This window comes from Mobula birostris, chromosome 11, assembly GCF_030028105.1.
Source record: "Mobula birostris isolate sMobBir1 chromosome 11, sMobBir1.hap1, whole genome shotgun sequence".
In the NCBI taxonomy this organism is placed as follows: Eukaryota; Metazoa; Chordata; class Chondrichthyes; order Myliobatiformes; family Myliobatidae; genus Mobula; species Mobula birostris.
The window spans coordinates 18,962,649-18,983,821 of NC_092380.1; the positions used below are offsets into that span (position 1 = coordinate 18,962,649).

Here is a 21,173-nt window from a genome sequence, read left to right on the forward strand (position 1 = left end):
CATCTTTCCACATGATGTGTCCTAGGAATCTGAGTTGTCTTTCTCTTATTGTTGGTATGAGTGATCAAACTGTTTGGGTTCTTCATTTGATGTGTGTGTGGTCCATGATATTTTTAACATTCTCCTGTAGAACCATAATTCAGCTGCTTCTAGTCTCTTTTCCATTGCTGGGGAAATGGTCCAGCATTCACTTCCATGAGTCAGGATAGAGTAAATGTAGCACTGCAGTATTCTGTTTTTAGTGTACGTGATCATCTTTCTGTCTGTCAATATGGTCTTCATGTTAATATGTTCTACTTAAGATTATTCTGGACTGGTACTCATGGCTGAATTCTGGATTCGAGTTCTGGGTGACCCACTGTTCTGTGTGCTCAAGTCCCCAGTAAATGAGCTCTTAGTTTGATTGTTCCTTGCATTATTCTCTGAATAGATATTCCTTGTTCAATTCTACTAATGAGCCGAGTCTGCAGATCGTTACAAACAGAGGAGGTTGCGAGGGGATCTGATACAGGTATATATCAAGGGTATCTGCTCCCATTGGCTGAAGGGGGAAGAAAGAGGGGGCACAGAATGAAGGCAAGTGAAGAACCAAGAATGACAGGACTAAGTTTTTTTTTACCTTCCCCCACCCCACTTATTGGTTGGGGATCTGAAACGCATTGCCAGGGGGAGATGGATTCAATTAAAAGCAATTTAAAAGTGTTTGAAAGTGTTTAAAAGCGATTTGTGTCTGCAGAGGAGAGTTGTTGCTGGCTGTGGGGAGAGTGGAGTTGGGGAGGTGGAAGGAGAGGATGAGTAGATTGCTTTTGCATAGAATTAGTCCTCCTTTCACACTGAGATTCAGGAAAATGCAAGTGCGTGTCTCAGAACAGCAGAAAATAAACTTACCGAAGAGCAGAGCTCCCAGGCCGGACTTCCTGCGCTGGGACTGTCGTCGAACTATCTGGAAATGAAGACAAAGGAGTGACAGGCCATGGTAAAACACGAAAGCAACAAAGCCAGAGCTCAGCCCCTGGCATCTTTGCAGAAACATCTCCTGGAGGCTTAAGAGCCTCCTGAACAAGGCCAGTGGACTGGCCACGGCATCAACACAAACACTACCTCGCTCCGAACTGAGGCTTGTACCCAGTTCCCAGATCATACCCAGCCAGTCTTCACAGAGCGCAGCCACACTAACACCACGAGCATTTCTGGACCCAGTCACTCAAAAGCCACGGACCCCTTACTCTCACGTCACTCCCCCACACCCACCCATTCTCAGTTCCTGCACCTTTTCTACTGGATTCCCTGATCCTATGCCGCACCCCTTGTGCCACAATTGCTCCCTGTCCCTTCTACGACTCTGAACACCCCCCCCCCCCCAGTTTTCTCCACCCTACACCTGCATGTTGCTTGGGCTCCCTCAGCCCCCCTGACCTCTCACACCACAGCTGCAGAGCTTGACTATTTTACCCACATGCTCTTGTGGAAGGACCATCACAGCCTTTCTGCTACCAGCATCCCAGACAGAGAGTGCTGCCTGCTCGCTCACCTTGTTGAAGTTTGGCAGTGGCGACTGGGAGTTGTTCAGCTGGCCCTGCTCCGCTATCAAATAGGCCAGATGTTTGCTCCTCTGTGCTTCAATCATCACGTCTGTCAGTGACCCAGCAATCTTCATCGACTCCTGAAGGGAAATGATCAGTTGTTTAATGCACAAATCTGCAAGTGGGAGGCCAGCTGATAAAGTCATCTCAGGTCGTGTTTAAAATGGTCTGGACTGGGCTATAGAGAGGGCAGAGCACACAGACAGTCGGCAGTAGGGAGTAGAGAGTGGGCTACCCCCCACTCACCAAGCCCGCACCCATGGTTGACAAGGCCACTGCTGATGTGATTTGGACCTCAGCTCTACCTTCCTATCCATTCCCTACAACTATAGGGAACAATGATTTATCATGACGTTATGTGACAGGCACCCTGTCTTAAACGAGTGGCCCCTGATTCTGAAATCATGCCCCTTGTTCAATCTCGAAGAAGCACCTTCTCATTGGCACTCTTGGATTCTTGCCCGCTTCTGCAAGACCACTTCTACTTCTAAACTTCCAGTGAGTATAGATTCCCTCCCCGCCCCTCAATATGTCAACCTCATCACCTGCTGCCGCGCTTACTCACAGGTCGAGGACGCTTTCAGTGGTGAGGTTATAACCATTGCTGGAGAGGTTCTGTGCACACTAGGGTGACCACAATGAGGTTGTTGCTGCTGAATAAACTGACTTTTTCCATCTGGAAGTTCCCAAACATTTCTGAGTCCACTTGAACATTCTCTAAAGCCAAATTAACCATGCATATGAATGAAAATAGCTCCAGGTGACTGGCTCACATTGCCCAACAGTATTTCTAGCAATTTATCACATTTGGAGAACTGCACTGAATACAGATCTAGACTTACTTAACCATCAAGGTGATGAGAAATTGGCAGCTTTCTTCTATCTGCGTAACATGCTGTGCTTTGAGAGATCCAAGACCACAAGACATTGGTGCTGAATTAGGCCATTTGGCCCATCAAGTCTACTTCACCATTTCATCATGGCTGATCCATTTTCCTCTCAACCCCAGTCTCCTGCCCTCTCTCTGGAATATTTCACGCCCTGACTAATCATGAACCTATCAACCTCCGTCTTAAATATACCTGGTGACTTGGCTCCCACAGCTGCCTGTGGCAAGGAATTCCGCAGATTCTCCACCCTCTGGCTAAAGAAATTCTTCCTCATCTCCATTCTAAATGGAGGACCCTCCATTCTGAGGTTGTGCCCCTTGCTCCTAGACTCCCCCCCTATAGGAAACATCCTCCCCACATCTACTCTATCTAGGCCTTACAACTTTTGATAGGTTTCAATGAGATCCCTCCTCATTCTTATTAATTCCAACAAGTAAAGGCCCAGAGCCATCAAACGCTCCTCATATGACAAGCGTTTCATTCTCAGAAATCATTCTTATGAACCTCCTTTGAACCCTTTCCACTGTCAGCACATCCTTTCTGAGATAAGGGGCCCAAAACTGCTCACAATACCCCAGGTGAGGCCTTGCCAGTGCCTTATAAAGCCTCAACATTACATCCTTTCTTAAATAAGGGACCTAAAACTACTGACAGATCAATGACAGATTTAGTTCTCCTATTATCACCTTGTACTAAAATAGACTTGTTTCTTTGTTCTGTGTTCTTTTTTTTAATAAAAGCTGTCTATAATTTGTTTATCTTGTGATGCTGCTGAAAGTTATGTTTTTCACAAGACTTGTGCACGGTCTCTCGTCTTTAGCACACTGGGTGAACGCCCAAGTTCGTGCGGTTTTTCATCAATTCTCTTATGGTTATTATTCTATTAATGATTTATTGAGGATGCCCACAAGAAAATGAATCTCAGGGTTGTATGTGGTGACATATATGTACTTTGATCATAAATTTACTTTGACTTCGACATGTACTTGTGCATATGACAATAAACTCAACTTTGACTTTATTATCAGCTTCCTTCTGTCTAATGACTGTTTCAAGTTAGCATTTACTGGTCCCCCTCTCCATATTCACAATAATGTACTTTACAGCAATATTAATTCTATATAAAAGTTTCAAGTTATTTATTAATGATCTACTTCTCCTTTATTGCTTTAATTATTTAGTTCTTCCTACATGTGCAAAACACATGCTCTAAGTAATCTATTACTGATGCACTCTATCCTTAATGGTTGGTTATATTGTAATTTATGTATTTTTTTACTTCTGAATCATACAGATCTTTAAATAATCAATGAGTGAATCTCTGAACATTACGTTCTGACACTTGTCTGCCCCATCTGTATATGACCTGTATCCCACTCTATTCTTTAATAGTCCTTTACACTGTTCACAACCCCAGCAATCTCAGTGTCATTCACAAACTTGCCGATCCACCCATCTACATTTTCAGCCACTTACAAGTGGCTCACTGGCCTGTAATCCAGGTAATTACAGGCCAGTGAGCCACTTGTAAGGCACTGACAGATGGCTCACTGGCCTGTAATTACCTGGATTATCCCACTTTGCCTTCTTGAGCAAAGGCATAATGTTTGTTACTCTTCAGTCCTCTGGGACCTGGCCTGTTGCTGTGAGGACACGAAAGATCTTTGTCAAAGCCCCAGCAACCTCCTCACTTGCTTCTTTCAATATTCTGCGGTATATGCCATTAGGCCCTGGGGACTTATCCACCTTCACGCTTTTCAACAGACACAAAACTCCCTCCTCCTTAGCACATCATTTCTTATATTAACCAATTTCCCCCTGGGATCAATAAAGTATGACTATGACTATGACTATAAGGAGCTCAAAATTGCTCACAATACTCCAAGTGCGGTCTGACCAATGTCTCATAAAGCCTCAGAATTACATTCTTGCTCTTGTATTCCAGTCCTCTCAAAATTAACATTAATACTGCATTTGACTTCCTCACTACCAGCTTAATTTGCAAGTTAACTTTTAGGGAATCCTACATGAGTACTCCCAAGTCCCTTTGAATTTCTGATTTTTGAATATTCTCCCCATTTAGAAAATAGTCCACACCTTTAATACTTCTGCCAAAGTGCACAACCATGCACTTCCCAACACTATACTCCATCTGCCACTTCTTTGGCTATTTCCCCAATCTGTCTAAGTCGTTTGGCTCCCTTTATTCCCGCTCTCTGCCTCCTGCCAGCCAGCCAATCTCTATCCATGCTATTACTGATTTTTCCTGTAATACTATGTCTCTTATCTTGTTAAGCAGCCTAATGAGCAGCACTTTGTGAAACACCTTCTGAAAATCCAAATAAACAACACCCACTGACTTCCTTTGTCTATCCTGCTTATTATTTCATTAACGAATTCCAACAGATTCGTCAGGCAAGATTTTCCCTTTAGAAAACCATGCTAGCTTTGACATCCAATGTACTCCAAAACCTTATTCCTTAATAAAAGACTCTAACATCTTTCCAACCACTGAAGTCAGGCTAACTGATCCATAATTTTTCTTCTGCTTCCTTCCCTTCTTAAAGAATGGAGTGACAATTTTCCAGTCCTTGGGAGCCATTCCAGAATCTAGTGATTCTAGAAAGATCATTACCACTGCCTCCAGAACCCTGGGGTGTAGTCCATCTGGTCCAGGTGACTTAACTACCTTCAGACCTTTCAGCTCCCGAAGCACCTTCTCCTTAGTAATAGCAACCACACTCACTGCCCCCCGACACTCTTGCATTTTTGGCATTCCACTAGTGCCTTCCACAGTGAATCTGTGTATTCAGTTTGTCTGCCATTTCTTTGTCCACCATTATTAGCTCTCCAGCATCATTTTCCAGCAGTCCGATATCCATTCTTGTCTCTTTTACTCTTTATATATCTGGAAAAACTTTTCTATATTATTGGCTAGCTTACCTTCATAATTCATATTTTCTCTCCTAATAGCCTTTTTAGTTGCCGTCTGTCATTTTTGAAAAACTTCCCAATCCTCTACCTTCCCTGTTTTTTGCTATATTATATGCTTTCTCTTTTGCTTGTATGCTGTCTTTGACTTCCTTGTTAGCCACGGTTGCCTCATTGTTCCTATAGAATTCTTCTTCAACTTTGGGATGTATCTTTCCTGTGCCTTCTGAATTTCCTCCAAAAACACCAGCCAGCTGTTCAGTATCATCCCTGCAGGTGTTCCCTTCAAATCAACTTCGGCCAGCTCCTCTCTCATGCCTCTGTAATTCCCTTTACTCCACTGTAATACTGATACATCCAATTGTAGCTTCTCCATCTCAAAATGCAGGATGAATTCTATCATATTATGATTACCGCCTCCTAAGGGTTCCTTTACCTTAAGCTCCATAATCAAATTTGGGTCATTTCATAACACCCAATCCAGAATTGCTGTTTTCCTTAGTGGGCACAAACACAAGCTACTCTAAAAAGCCATCTCATAGGCATTCTACAAATTCCCTGTCTTAGGATCCGGCACCAACCAATTTTCCCAATGTACCTGCATATTGAAATCCCCCCATGATAATCGCAACATTGCTCTTTTAACATGCCTCTTCTACCTCCCATTGCAGTTTGTAGTCACATCCTGGCTATTGTTCTAAGGCCTGTATAATGGGTCTTTTTACTCCTGCAGTTTCTTAACTCTACCCACAAAGATTCTACATCTTCTAATCCTATGTCACCTCTTTCTAAGTATCACACCCGCCAACCTCTAACTGATCATTTACCTTATTCCGTATACTGCATGCAAAAATAACACCTTCAGTCCTGGATTCATCACCCTTTTGATTTTGGCCCCTGGTTATACTTTAACTCGTCCCACTGACTGAAATTTTGCCCTATCATCTGCCTATCCTTCCTCACAGTCTCACTACACTCTGCATCTGCTAACTGCCCCATCCACAGCCCCATCACTCTGGTTCCCACCCCCCTGCCAAATTAGTTTAAATTCTCCACAAAGGCTCTAGCAAACCTGCCCCCAAGGTTGTTGGTACCCCCCGGGTTCAGGTGTAACACATACTTTTTGTACAGCTCATCTCTTCCTCAGAAGAGTTTCCAATGATCCAGAAATCTGAAACCCTGCCCCAATTCTTCAGCCATGCATTCATCTGCCAGATCATTCTGTTCTTACCCTCACTGGCACATGGCAAGGGCAGTGATCCAGAGACTACTACCCTCGAGGTCTTGCTTTTCAGCTTTCTGCTTAACTCCCTTTATTCACTCTTCAGGACCTCCTCCCTTTTCCTACCAATATATACCATGACTTCCGGCTGTTCACCCTGTCCGTTTAGAATGCAGTGGACCCGATCCGAGACATCTCTGACCCTGACCCTGACCCTGGGGAACAACATGCCATTTGGGTGTCTCTTTCACATCCACAGAATCTGCTTTCTGCTCCTCTAATTATGGAACCCCCTATGACTACTGTACTCTGCTTCTCCCCCCACTTCCCTTCTGAGCCACGAAGGCAGACTCAGTGCCAGAGACCCGGTCACTGTGGCTCCCCCCGGTAGACTGTCCCACCCCCAACAGTATCCAAAGCGGAATACTTATTATTTACTGTGCGTTACCCATCGACTCAGCCCTTGCAGCTACTCTGGAGTCTCCGGTCACGCTGTAAAGTAATCTCAAGTGGGTTTGATGTGGTCTGTGCACATCCCTGGATTAACCCAAACAACTAAGCAAAGTATCTAACAGCCTCCTTCTAAGCTGTCATAAACAAGTAATCCTTCCCTCATTCTGGTTTGGTGTCTTCTTCTGTGAGCACTGTTCCGATAAAGGGGTATTATTTTAATGGAATATATTGTTGGTCCTTCACTAGTAACTGACTCACCCGTCACACACAGTGTTAAACTGATGATCGGACACAGTGCTCGAGTTAATTATTACTGACTTACTTACTGAACTATCACACATTCTGCAGCTGGCTCTTTGTCAGTGAACGACTTCTCATCACATTTGTCAATTGATTCATTCATTTGCCCATTACGACGCTGGCGTTTAGGGCAGCAAGAAGGTCCTCCAATCTCTGTCTGTCCATATCGTTGTACACGGGTGTGGAAGGATTCTTCATTGCTCTTTCCTTAACAAGTCTTTTTAACCAGTTAGGGTTGTTAACCCTGAGCTGAACCCCCAAAACCTGGAGGACCAGTGGACCACTCTTAGTCTGACCTCTACACTTTGACCTGTTTGGTTTGGGTGACCCTACCACGAGCCAAAGCATAAAACCCTGACTCCAGCCAATATAGCTCTCCGGGTCATTGAGGCACGCAAGCCTCCAAACCCTACAACAAGGCTGTGGTCCTCTTGGAGGACATTTGTTAATTATCAGGAGCTCACTACAAATTATATTATTGGTAGTTTATTGTTGATTGGCTGTTCGTCACTTTTCTCAGCTGCCAATTGCTGCCTGGCCGTGAAACAACAATACCAGAGCACAAGCTGACTCTTCCATCACACTCTGTGTTACAGTCTCGTCCATTACCCAACAAATGCAGTGGTGCTAGAGAGTTTGTGAATCCTGTAGTATTGCCTTACAAACCTGAGTAATACTCTAGATTCAAAAGTCTCCGTAGCTTGGGTAATTTCTCTAAAGTATTCCATACTGCTATTTACTATTGTTTGCATGTGGGGGGGGGGTAGTGTAAGTGGGGGGGGGATCGATGCGTCTGCTGCTGCTTGTGTGTGTTATTTATTGAATTGGGTTCTCCTTATCCAGTTTTAGGACTTGCGTGATGATCTTATCACACCTTAGGTCATATTTATGCAGAAATAGAGAAAGTTCTACAGGTTTCACAAACTTTCTAGCACCGCTGTACTTTGCAAGCCCAAGAGCAGGCTTGGTGGCCTGAGCCACCTTGTCTGGACCTGGTGATAAGTTTTGAACGGCACTGGACCTTTATGAGAGATTCCGCATCTTCGATCTGCGACGGAATGTCCGACAAAGTGTTGAAGATGGAAGCTGAATTTTCTGACTGGATGAGCTCCTCTTCCTAAAAAAAAAAAGAGCAATGAATTTTAAATTTATAAAGCACCTTAGTACCTACTCCAGGCATCTCACCAGGTACAGGTGTGGCTGCATTTCAGATGCACAAATATGTGAGTAAATCCATGCAGCAAAAGCAAAGGAATGACAACTGTACGAATGACCAACTCGTGTGTTTTAATGTACCTTCAGAGAGGAGTGATGTTCAGAATACTGATAAACTCCCTGAGCAACTTCAAACAGCACAGCGGGCGCTCACGTGACTTGGTATATCTACCCTTACATAAAATAATTATTTAAAAGATAAGACATCCAACATTAACTCACACCTTTATCAAACACTGCTGTGCACACATCCTGGCTGAGCTGACACACCCAGGAATGCTCCGCATTTGACCTATGGTATAACTGGCTCAAATCAAATGGTTCAATTTAATATCAGAGAACGTATGTGGTATACATCCTGAAATTCTTACTCTTCACAGAGACATCCACAAAACAAGAAACTCCAAAGAATGAAAGACAGTAACTTCAGAACCCCAACGCCTCTCTTCCCCCTCCCAAGCACAAGCAGCAACAGAAGCATCACTCCTCCCCCACTTGCACCAGCTGATGCACCACAACCCGCCCCACCATGCAAGCAATAGCAGATTGCAGTATAGAATACTTCGGAGAAATTTCCCCAGCTGTGGAGACTTGTGAGTTTGGAGTAGTACTCAAGTTTGTAAAACAATGCAAATTGTAAAGGTTACCAGGTATGGTAGATGGAACTAGATCTATTCTCACTACTGAAACCAAATAGTCATGAGGAATGATGCAGTCACTGATACTTGCTCAATATCTAACAAGTTTTCTAACCAACTCAATATTTTACTTCAATTCCAAGAGCTACAAATTTAGTTATGCCTCTAGTGCATTGCTTTATAAAACACCTTCTAAAGGTCCGCATAACAATATCCATTTACATTTCCCTCTCTGCTCTGCGTGATGCTATTAAATTTCATCTGGGCTCTCCCTAATCATGTAAACATTCTCATCTATCACTCTCTCTTTAATTATGGACTTATGATTTCCTGAAAATATTTTGCACTCATTAATTTTGGCAAGTTCCTGTGTTCCATTTAGTAGTAGATTTCTTGGGATGGCCAGAGGCTGTCCTTTCCCTCAATTGTAAATACTGACCCAAAGTAACAATTCAACATGTCCAGCAATTTTCTTATATTAATTTACAAAATCACCATTATTTATTTCAAAATAGGTCCTATTTCTCCTTCATCCTTAATTTTCTCTTATACAGTACTGAGCAGAAGTCTCAGGCACCCTAGATTTTTATATGGTTTCTGATGGTATGGCCTCCACAGAGCCCTGATCTCAACATCACTGAGGCTGTCTGGGATCACCTGGAGAGACAGAAGCAAGCGAGACAGCCAAAGTTTGCAGAAGAGCTGTGGCAAGTTCTCCAAGATGCTTGGAAACATCTACCAGCTGATTTTCTTACAAAACTTCACAATGGTGTACCTTTGAGAATTAATACAGTTTTAAAGGCAAAGAGTGGTCACACCAAATATTTGATTTGATTTAGCTTACTGCTCTTTATAGTATTTTTTTTGATATTTACAAATTTTTCACTTCATTACCTTTGAAAGCATTTTTGCTTTACAGAATTTTTTTATATGTGCCTAAGACTTTGTTTACATATGCAATTTTATTTCCACTGTTTCCACTCAATTTTTGCCTTTTTTAAAAAATGTTCTTTGTTCCTTTCTTGGCACTAGCCATTGTGATATTGTACAAAGATAAGGGACTTTAGAATGTCCCTTATCTTTGAGGATACTTTGAATATTGCATACAGTTCTGTTCGCCCCACTATAGGAAGGATGTTGAGGCTTTGGAGAGGATGCAGAAGAGGTTTACCAGGATGCTGCCTGGTTTAGAGGACGTGTGCTATCACGAGAGGCTGGATAAACTTGGGTTGTTTTCTCTGGAGCACCAGAGGCTGAGAGGAGATCTGATAGAGATTTATAAGATTATGAGAGGCATAGATAGAGTGGACAGACATTATCTATTTCCTAGGGTTGAAATGTCTAATACCAGAGGGCATGCATTGAAAGTGAGAGTGGGTAGGTTCAAGGGGGATGTGAGGGGTAAGTGTTTTACTCAGAGAGTGGTGGATGCCTGGAATGTGCTGCCTGGTACGGTGGTAGAGGCAAATACATTAGAGGCTTTAAGAGATGTTTAGAGAGGTACATGGATGTGTGGAAGATGGAGGGATATGGATGTTGTGTAGGTAGGAGGGATTAGTTTTTGGGTTTTTAAAATTTACTTTAGCCAGCACAACACTGTGGGCTGAAGGGCCAGTTCCTGTGCTGTACTGTTCTATGTTCTTTGTACAAAATATTCTACATCATGGTTAATCCTTTTACCTTCATCAATACACTCTTTTTATCCACTCTAAGATACTCTCAGAATATCAGGGACAACTTTAACCAAATATAAAATCTTAGGGTCACCTTCCAATTCCCCTTCCATTGCACACAATGGTATTATAATGGGTATTAGATAATTGTTCACTCTTTTAAAGACTGTTAGCTAAATCTGGCCCATTACTAAAATAAGATTACTTGTTTCTTGCTAGTTTTGGTCATCTTGTTGCAGAAGGTCATCCTGAACATCACATTTCATTCAAAATCTAATCTATTTAGCTCAATCTAAATTTTGCTTGCCTAAATTCTGCATTCTGCAAGTACACACCAGCTTCTTATACCATCTCTTACTGGGGTCTTCCACGCCTTCCTACTGCTGTTTAAGGGTAGGACTATGACATTGTAATTGCATTAGAGAAAACTGTTTGCTCCATCAAGTCAACGATAGGCCTTTGTTTAGCTGTCTTTTCTTTAGGTTTTTCTTTCAAAATTTTTCGGGTTTGGAAATTGACAAAAACTCTAAAATTTACAGCCTGTGTATAATTACTGTTGAGAAATCCCCAAGCTAAGGTAATCTTTTTGTTATTGTCAGGATTCTAAACCAGTGACAATGGAGGAATAGTGATAAGTTTCCAAAGCAGAATGCTGCATGACAGAGTGCGGCGGTGCTCACAGCCATCTACTGCCCTCTTCCTTCTTGGTGAGAGAAGTCATACGTCTGACAGGATCTGGGTGAGTAACAGCAGTGCCTGTTGTAGATGGTGCACACTGAGGCATCCACATGCCGGTGACAGAGGGAATGACTGTTTAGACAGTTGATGTTGTGTCAGTCAAGTGGGCTGTGTTGTCCTGGTAGCTGTCCAGAGGCGATTCACTGGGCTAATTCCTGAGATGGAAGGGTTGACTTATCATGAATGACTTAAAAAGTCTGATCTGTATTATAACCATAAGATGTTGGAGCAGAATTAGACCATTTGGCCCAGTGAGTCTGCTCTGTCATTCTACACTTTGTCATTTAGAAAAGGAAGAGTAACTTTATTGAAGCATAAGGTCTGAATGAGCAAGACAGATAGACATTGAGATGGTGGGAGGGTCTCAAGGGAAGGACAATGAGGCAAACAGGAATTCCTTCTTGAAGAAGGTGGTGAACCTCTAACATAGAGGGTTGAGAAGGCTATATCAATGGAGGTATTTAATTCACTCATTCATTATGTGCTGTGTCATATGCCTTGACCATGACTGCTTTTGGCCAATTCTACAAAAGTGGTTTTCCATTGTCTCCTTCTGAACAGTGTCTTTACAAGGTGGGTGACCCCAGCCATTATCAATACTTTTCAGAGATTGTCTGCCCAGCGTCAGTGATCGCATAACCAGGACGTGATATGCATCAGCTGCTCATGTGACCATCCACCACCTGATCCCATGGCTTCATGTGACCGTGATTGGGGGGTGGTAAGCAGGTGCTACACCTTGCCCAAGGGTGATCTGCTGGCTAGTGGAGGGAACGAGCACCTCACCACTCCTTCGGTAGAGATGCATCTCCATTCCACCACCCAGATATTTAATAAGGAGTGGAGTTTTAGAAATATAGGGGAGTTGAGGGCAATATGAAGTTATTAGAAGAATCTAGAACTCTGCCATGGATGGTCCAAGCCCAGCTGTGAAAGGAGAAAGGTTGGGTATGGGGCTAGCAACCTCATCCTGTAAAAACCCACAGAAATGCAACAGAAGTCTGAAAGAACTCATCCCTGGGAGAGGAAGGACACCAAGAAACTTGAAAGACTGGTCCAGGTTTGAGGATTCTGATGAGCTGCTGGTAGTGTTGATGAGCTTAAGAAAGAATAAGAATCTAGCCATGATCATACTGAATGGTGATCAGGTTTGAGGGATGAGTCTCGTGTAATCTTCTCCACTGCAACAATGTCACTTGGTTAGGTGGAAGAGAGCTCATTATAGCTGAGCTTCTCACTTTCCACCTTCTCTGTGGGTGCTTGCACTGGCACAGCCATCACCCCAATGTCTGAATGAATCAAACCAGGATACAGACTTTCCTCCAAGCTGCTTACTATTCAAGAATATCCCCACCGTTCGAAAACACTCCATTACTCTCCAACCAACCATCTGAACGTAGGCCGCTCATAATGGACACTTGCTCCACTTGGGGGCATCGCAGAATGGTCTACTTTTCTGGCTTGCTTGCCATTTTCCTCTGTAATTATTCCTGTGCATCCTGGACAATGTAGAGCAGGGGTTCCCAACCTTTGTTTATGCCATGGACCAATACCATTTAGCAAGGGGACCGTGGACTCCAGGTTGGGAACCCCAATTAAAGGTTTTACAGGTTACAGTCATGCATCACAAAAACAGGCTCTTCTGCCCATTACATCTATTCTGACTAAGCACCCATCTATATTAAACCCATTTATGAGTGGCTGGTCTCAAGCCAGCTATACCTTGGTAATTCAAGTGTTTACCTACGATCTTCTAACATGCGAGAGTACTTGCTTCTACCTCCCACCCAGGCAGGGTTCTCCATTATACTGCAGCCGTGGCCCAGCCAAAAGATTTTCACATCCTTCAGGAGGTGTGGTGGCTAAAATGTTGTTGGTGCTGCTCTCATCCAGAAAAGTGTACAGTATTCCTAAAGGTTCTGAGGTACCTTGTTGATGGTTGATAGGGACTGGGTCTACAGAGCTTGGATGGGGATGGTGGTGGGTAACCAGGCACCACAGCATACCCAAGTCTTTGTGGACATAATATTACTGGGGTTGGTTTGAGTTGAGCTCCTAGTCAGTGCTAATCCCAGGATGCTGATGCAGTAATGATAAACTTGAAGATGATAATGCTATTGAATGGTAAAGATGCATCGACTTTCTCTTGTTGGTCGATTGCCTGGTGGAAATCTGACCTGCCTTTTCCAGAATGTTGTCTGGACCTTGTTGCAAGTAGGCAGGGACATGGAAAACGTTTGGAATTCCAGCCTCCACCTCCATGTCTGGCCTGATGGAATGGGACTATTGATGAAGCAATAATCTGAGGTGGTCAGGTTTTGGACAATCCAATAAAAACCTGATAATCTACTATCTGACTTTTTGGAAACCCCAGTCGTCTGGTGTCTGGAACACCAGGTAATGTTTGTCATGTATCCATACCACCCACTGGGCCCAAATTCCCGCGGCCTTTTCACTCGGCAGGGCCCATTTTCCTGCTCACCTCAGCCCTGGTTTCCACTCTCCCTCTCCACCCACTAGGACCCTGATTCCCACACTCCCTCTAACACACCGGGGCCCCGGTTCCCACACTCCTTCTAACACACTGGGGCAGAAGTTCCTGCACACTCTTGAACATACCTGGGTCCTGAGCCCATGCTCTCTGTGACCAGCGGTGTTCTGCAGGGATATATATCTGGATAGGTGAGCTGATTATTAAATCAGCAGATGATACAAATAATCAGAGTTGTGGAGAGTGAGGAAGATTGTCGAATGATTCAGCTGGGTATAGACTGGTTAGTAAAGTTGCATATATAAACTGTTGTGAGGTGCTATACTTTGGGACGCTAAGTATATGATGGAAGTTTACAGTAAATGGCAGGATACTTAGGAGCTTCGTTGTACACAGGGATCTTGGGGTGCAAACCCAAAATAGCTCCCCGAAAATGGCAACACAAGTACATTGTGTGGTAAAGAAGGCATACAGCATACATCAGTCGGGTGTTGAGAATTGAAGTTGGCAAATCACGTTGTAGTTCTATAAAGTTTTAGTTAGGTCACATTTGGACTGTTGCGCACAGTACAGGAAGGATGGGAAGGCCTTGGAAAGGTTCACTAGGTAGCTGTGGATCAGATTGTATTACCTATCAGGAAAGCTTGGAGATACATGGAGTATTTTCTCCAGAGTGCCAGCGCCTCATATATTAAATATATTAGATAGAATGGCCTTTTTTCGGTCAGGGAATCGAAGGATATGGGCCATGCATAAGCAGATAGGATGTTAAAATTGGCATTGACAGCACAAGGATTTTGAGCTGAAGGGCTTGTTCCTGCGTTATTTCATGTTCTACAGAATGTACCACCGTCACAAGGAATAAAGTTATAATTACAGAGAATTTCAACTTTCCCAGTATCAACTGACTCAATGTGAGTGGCTCAGAGGGAGTATAATTTCCTCCTTAAAAAGAGTGAAAAAATGCCCAGTGCCTTATCAGATGTATCCCAGTCTCCGAGGGGGTAAGGGCGAACAAAGGAGATGGCCAAAGCTCTGACAAAGATTCCCACAAGCGCAAAAGCCAGTCTTGTGCCAACTGAATTCACTACACACAAAGGCAGGAAACTACTGAGAGCCCTGGACCCTTTGCAATCCTCAGCACTTAACATGAACGGTTATTGTGAAGCTCACAACAGTCACGCTGCCATAAACAACAGGGATGGGGGGGGGGGGAGGAGGATGTATGTACACCTCTTCCCAAATACATACTACAGTCGATTCATTCAATACAGCTGTATGCATACCTTCATTTTCAGCATTCCCAAAGTGATCTGGAAGAGCAGAACAGAGCCCTCGCAGAAGAAAAGGTCCCAGACCCGGAGGAGAATGTTGATGTGTACTACACTGGCAAATGCTGTCAAGAACCAGTGCAGGGTGATCAAGGACAGCTCTGGATACAACACAAAATAGGTTACCATTAGAAGGTGCAACTAAAGTAAAGACACAAGAGTCAGCTGGGAGCTGGAGCAACCATCTGCTGGAGGACCTCATACGTCTTGATGCAGGGTTTCAATCCTGAATGATAGATGCCGCTCGGCCTGCTGTGTTCCTCCAGCAGGTCGTTTGTTATTGCACTCAAATAATCCTACAAGCCAAGGGGTAAAGGGAAATGGGTTTTACACCAACTGTAAGGTGCCTTCCCTATTTGAAATATAAAACTCCAACAAGACAGCATTCTACTTATATCTAGTCCAGGAAACCAGAGCAAAGTCAAAGCATCACCATGCAAAAATGATTAAGATAAATCTCAGAGGGACTTCATTACTCTGGACTTTCTATGACTTAATTAGATCAGTTTGAGGAGAATTATACGGCACTGAAGCAGGACCAGGTCCAACTTATCCATGCCAACCAAGGTGCCTTCCTGAGGTAGTCCCATTTACCTGCATTTGGCCCGTAACCATGAATCCGTCTACAAACGTCTTTTAAGTGTTGCACATTGTACTCACCTTTCTCTCCCCTTGGCAGCTCCACATATCCATTAGTGTGGTCACTGTAAATTGTCCTGTGATTAGGCTAGCATTAAACTGGGACTGAAAGGGCCAACTCTGCGCTGCATATCAATCAACCAATCAATAACTAAATAAATGAAATAAAGCACATACTATTTCCAATATCTCAGGAGACCCTCTATACACGGCAGACAACACCAGCACAATCTTTGGTTGACTGAGGAAAAGTATATTTGAAAATGAAGACCGCAGGTTTGACACTAAATTCAAGCTCTATTGGGCAGCAGTGGTCCCTGCCCTCCGATATACTTTTACAGCAGGCGTGGGAAAGCATTGGTAAAGTAACACGTCTGTCCCTGCAAAATGCTCCAAATTCACTGGGTGGAGAGATGAGCCAATATCAGTGCCTTTGTCCAGGCCAGCATCCCCCCAGGATTGAGCCCTTAGGTATATACAGTGGATTATATTGGGCAGGCCATGTCATTCGCATACCTGACACCATGTTTCCAAAACAGATGGCCTATTCTGAACTCTGTCCTGGAAAGAGAGCATTGAGCAGACAGAGGAAAAGATTAAAGGATGTGTATGAAGTCTTCCTGAAGAAATGTTGCATCCCATCAACTTCTGAGAAACCCTGGCCTATGATATCTAAAGAAGGGACATTGTGACCTTTAAGTCCTTGTATCAGATGCTCAGAGAAGCCCTGTGTAGATGGTGTAGGGAGCACGACCCAAAAACCACCCACTAGCCCACCTCGGGAAGTACTTGCTCTTCCACTTTGGCCTCAAAACCCACAAAACTAGACTGGGAACAAATCACCCTCAAACTCAGGAAACTTCCTAAGAAAGAAGATGTTTATTTAGACAGGGGTTTCTAACCTGGGGTCCACGGATCCCTTGCTTAATGGTATTGGTCCAGGCATTAAGAAGGTTAGAGCTTTCCGAACCTCTGATGTAGTAGATATTGCAATCCAAGAAATGTGACATAATTTTTGAACAGAGACAAAAGCTACATGATCATGATCAGGTATTTTATTTTCCTTGATACTAATCGAGAGAAAATTATTGACTAGGACTTAGGAATTTAAGGTTCCAGTTTTGAATGTGTCACTCTTAGACCAATGCAAAACTTTGTGTTATTATGATGACTGTCATATTACTCAGTATTAAATTTCTCCTGCAGTTTATCAGATCATTTCACCGTAATGTACTCCTCCCCAGTAGTTTATTTGTATTCGCTTTCCTCCTGACCGTTCATTATGTTTCCAAGTTCTATATCATCTGCAATGTGGAAATTGTGGGCTGTGTATCCTGGAATATCTGTCAAGAGAAAAGCAGTGGTCTGTGCACTGCCTCCTTGGGGGTGACTCCAAAATCCTAAACATTCAAGACTAGTTTCTTGAGCCAAAGCAAGACAAATAGCACATACCATGAGGAGCAAGTTGGTTAAGGTAGATTGGGAAATTCTATTTAAAAAGTTAGAATAACAATGTGAAGAGATATTTCAAGTGATGTACATTTAATTATGTAAAGCAGCCCACGGATAAGGAAGCCCCAATGTGGCTATTCTGTAAAGTGTTAGATTTAATTAGATCCAATTTAGGATAGATCATGTTTTTCCATTATTTAAGAAAGGTTCTAAGAACAAGCCAGGAAATTATGGGCCTGTGAGTCTGATGTCAGCAGTGGCTAAGTTATTGTAAGGTATTCTAAGGGACCGGAGGTGTAAGGATTTTGATAGACAAAGGTTGATTAGCAATAATCAACACACATCAAAGTTGCTGGTGAACGCAGCAGGCCAGGCAGCATCTCTAGGAAGAGGAACGCAGCAGGCCAGGCAGCATCTCTAGGAAGAGGTACAGTCGACGTTTCAGGCCGAGACCCTTCGTCAGGACTAACTGAAGGAAGAGCTAGTAAGAGATTTGAAAGTGGGAGGGATGGAGCCAAGAGCTGGACAGGTGATTGGCAAAGGGGATATGAGAGGATCATGGGGCAGGAGGCCCAGGGAGAAAGACTTCTTCCTAGAGATGCTGCCTGGCCTGCTGCGTTCACCAGCAACTTTGATGTGTGTTGCTTGAGTTTCCAGCATCTGCAGAATTCTTGTTGTTAGCAATAATCAACATGGCTTTGTGCTGATACGTTGTGTCTAACCAGTCTTATAGAGTTTTTCAGGGAGACCGGGAAAGTTGATGAAGGAAAGGCAGTGGATGATGTCTACATGGACTTTAGCAAGGCCTTTGACACGGTCTTGTATGGGAGGTTGGTCAAGAAGATTCAGTTACTTAGCATTCAGGATGAGGTGGTAAATTGGATTCGACACTGACCTTGTGGGAGAAGCTCGAGAGTGGTAGTAGACGACCGGAGGTCTGTGACTAGTGGAGAGCCGCAGGAGTCGGTGCTGGGCCCTTTGCTATTTGCCATCTATATCAATGATCTGGATGATAATGTGGTAAATTGGATCAGCAAATTTGCAGGTGACACCAAGATTTGGGGGTGTAATAGCCAGACAGGAAGACTACCAAAGCTTGAAGAAAGATTTGGACCAGCTGGACAAATGGACTGAAGAATGGTAGATGGAATTTATTGCAGACAGGTATGAGGTGTTGCATTTTCGGAGGACAGTCCAAGGTAGAACTTATACAGACAGGAGAATATCTGCAGATGCTGGAAATCCAGGCAACACACACAAAATGCTGGAGGAACTCAGCAGGCCAGGCAGCATCCATGAAAAAGAGTACAGTTGACGTATCGGGCCGAGACCCTTCAGCAGTACTGGAGAAAAAAAGATGATGAATACATTTAAAAGGTGGAGGGAGGGGAGGGAGAAATATAAATTAATAGGTGAAACTGGGAGGGGGAGGGGTGAAGTAAAGAGCTGGGAAATTGATTAGTGAAAGAGATACAGGGCTGGAGAGGGGGGAATCTCACAGGAGAGGACAGAAGGCCATGGAAGAAAGAAAAAGGGGGAGGGTGGGGGAAAGAGTACCAGAGGGAGGTGATGAGCAAGTAAGGAGATAAGGTGAGACAGGGAAATGGGAATGTGGAATGGTGAAGGGGTGTGGGGGGGGGGGGATTACCAGAAGTTTGAGAAATCGATGTTCATGCCATCAGGTTGGAGGCAACCCAGACGAAATACAAGGTGTGGTTGCTCCATCCTGAGTGTGGCCTCATTACCACAGTAGAAGAGGCCATGGATTAACATATCGGAATGGGAATGGGAAGTGGAATTAAAATGGGTGGACACTGGGTGCTCGATGAAGCAGTCTCCCAATCTACATCAGTCTCACGGATAAACCGAATGCTGTACTGAGAGCACTGGACATGTGCTCTCAGATAATGACCCCAACAGATTCACAGGGTGTTGCCTCACCTGGAAGACTGTTTGGGGCCCTAAATGGTAGTGAGGGAGGAGGTGTAGCACTTGCTCCACTTGCAAGGATGGGTGCTAGGAGGGAGATCAAGGTGTGCTTGGTGGTGGGATCCCATTGGGGATGGTGGAACTTATGGAGAATTATGTGCTGGAGATGGAGGCTGGTGGGGTGGTAGGTGAGGACAGAAGGAACCCTATACTTGGTAGGATGGTGGGAAGATGAGGTGAGAGCAGACGTGCATGAAATGGAAGAGATGTGGTTGAGGGCAGCGTTGCTGGTGGAGGAAGGAAAGTCCCTTTCTTTGAAGAAGGAGGACATCTCCTTTGTTCTGGAATGAAAGACCTCATCCTGAGAGCAGATGCGCCAGTGACAGAGGAATTGACAGAAGGCATTTTTACAAGTAATGGTGGAAGGGGTATAGCCCAGGTAGCTGTGAGAGTCCATGGGTTTTTAATAGACATCAGTAGGAAGCTGTTTCCAGAGATAGAGACAGAGAGGTTGAGAAAGAGGAGGGAGGTGTCAGAAATGGACCAAGTAAATTTGAGGACTGGGTGGAAGCTGGAGGCAAAGTTGATGAAGTCGAGGAGCTCCGCAAAGGGGTAGGAAGCAGCACCAATGCAGTCGTCGATGTAGCGTAGGAAAAGTGTGGGATGGTCACCAGTGTAGGCTTGGAACATAGGCTGTTCCACGTAGCCGACAAAAAGGCAGGCATAGCTGCGACCATGTGAGTGCCCATGGCTACACCTTTTGTTTGAAGGAAGTGGGGGAAGCCAAAGGAGAAATTATTAAGAGCAAGTTCCACCAGATGGTGGAGAATGGTGGTGGAGGGGAGTTGGTGGGTCTGGTGTCCAGAAAGAAACGGAGAGCTTTGAGGTCTTTCTGGTGGGGGATGGAGGTGTATAAAGAATGGACATCCATAGTAAATATAACATGATTGGGACCAGGGAACTTGAAATCTTTGAAAAGATCCAGAGTGTGTGAAATGTCACGGATGTAGCAAGGAAGGGACTGAACTCGGGGGGAATAAAACAAAGTCAAGGTATGCAGATATGAGTTCAGTGGGGCAGGAACAAGCTGAAAGAATGGGTCTATGTGGACAAGCAGATTTGTGGATCTTGGGTAGGTGGTAGAAATGGGAGGTGCAGGGTGTGGGAACTATGAGCTTGGTGGCAGTGGTTGGGAGATCCTCAGAGTTATAAGGTGTGGGAGACAATGGCCTGGTGTTAATTTGTAGGGTCCTGTTCCAGGGGTAAGTAAGAGGAGGTGTCCGAGAGTTGGCGCTGGCCTCAGCAAGAACTTATACAGTGAATACTAGGGCACTGAAGGGTGCAGTAGAACAAAGGGATCTGGGATTACAGATCCATAATTCCTTGAAAGTGGAGTCACAGGTAGACAGGGTTGTAAAAAGAGCTGTTGGCACATGACCTTCATACAGCAAAGCATTGTGTACAGGAGATGGGATGTTATGTTGAAGTTGTAAAAGACATTGGTGAGGCCTGATTTGGTATACAGTACTGTGTGTAGTTCTGGTCACCTACCTACAGGTAAGATGTCAGTAAGATTGAAAGCGTACAGAGATAATTTACAAGGACGTTGCCAGGACTTGAGGACCTGAGTTATAGGGAAAGGGATAGGTTAGAATTTTATTCCCTGGAGTGTAGGAGATTTGATGGAG

General features: G+C 44.1%; 1 protein-coding gene across 1 annotated transcript in view; it reads right to left on the reverse strand.

Annotated features, from left to right (window-relative positions):
- sgsm3 (small G protein signaling modulator 3) overlaps positions 1 to 21,173 on the reverse strand; it is a 116,650-nt gene that overhangs the window by 44,437 nt on the left and 51,040 nt on the right. Inside the window, exons 11-14 of the mRNA XM_072271829.1 lie at positions 15,421 to 15,566; positions 8,401 to 8,496; positions 1,532 to 1,663; positions 889 to 943 (exon numbers count right to left, since the gene is read on the reverse strand). Coding sequence (XP_072127930.1) covers positions 889 to 943; positions 1,532 to 1,663; positions 8,401 to 8,496; positions 15,421 to 15,566 — 429 coding nt within the window. The remainder of the gene's footprint in view (positions 1 to 888; positions 944 to 1,531; positions 1,664 to 8,400; positions 8,497 to 15,420; positions 15,567 to 21,173) is intronic.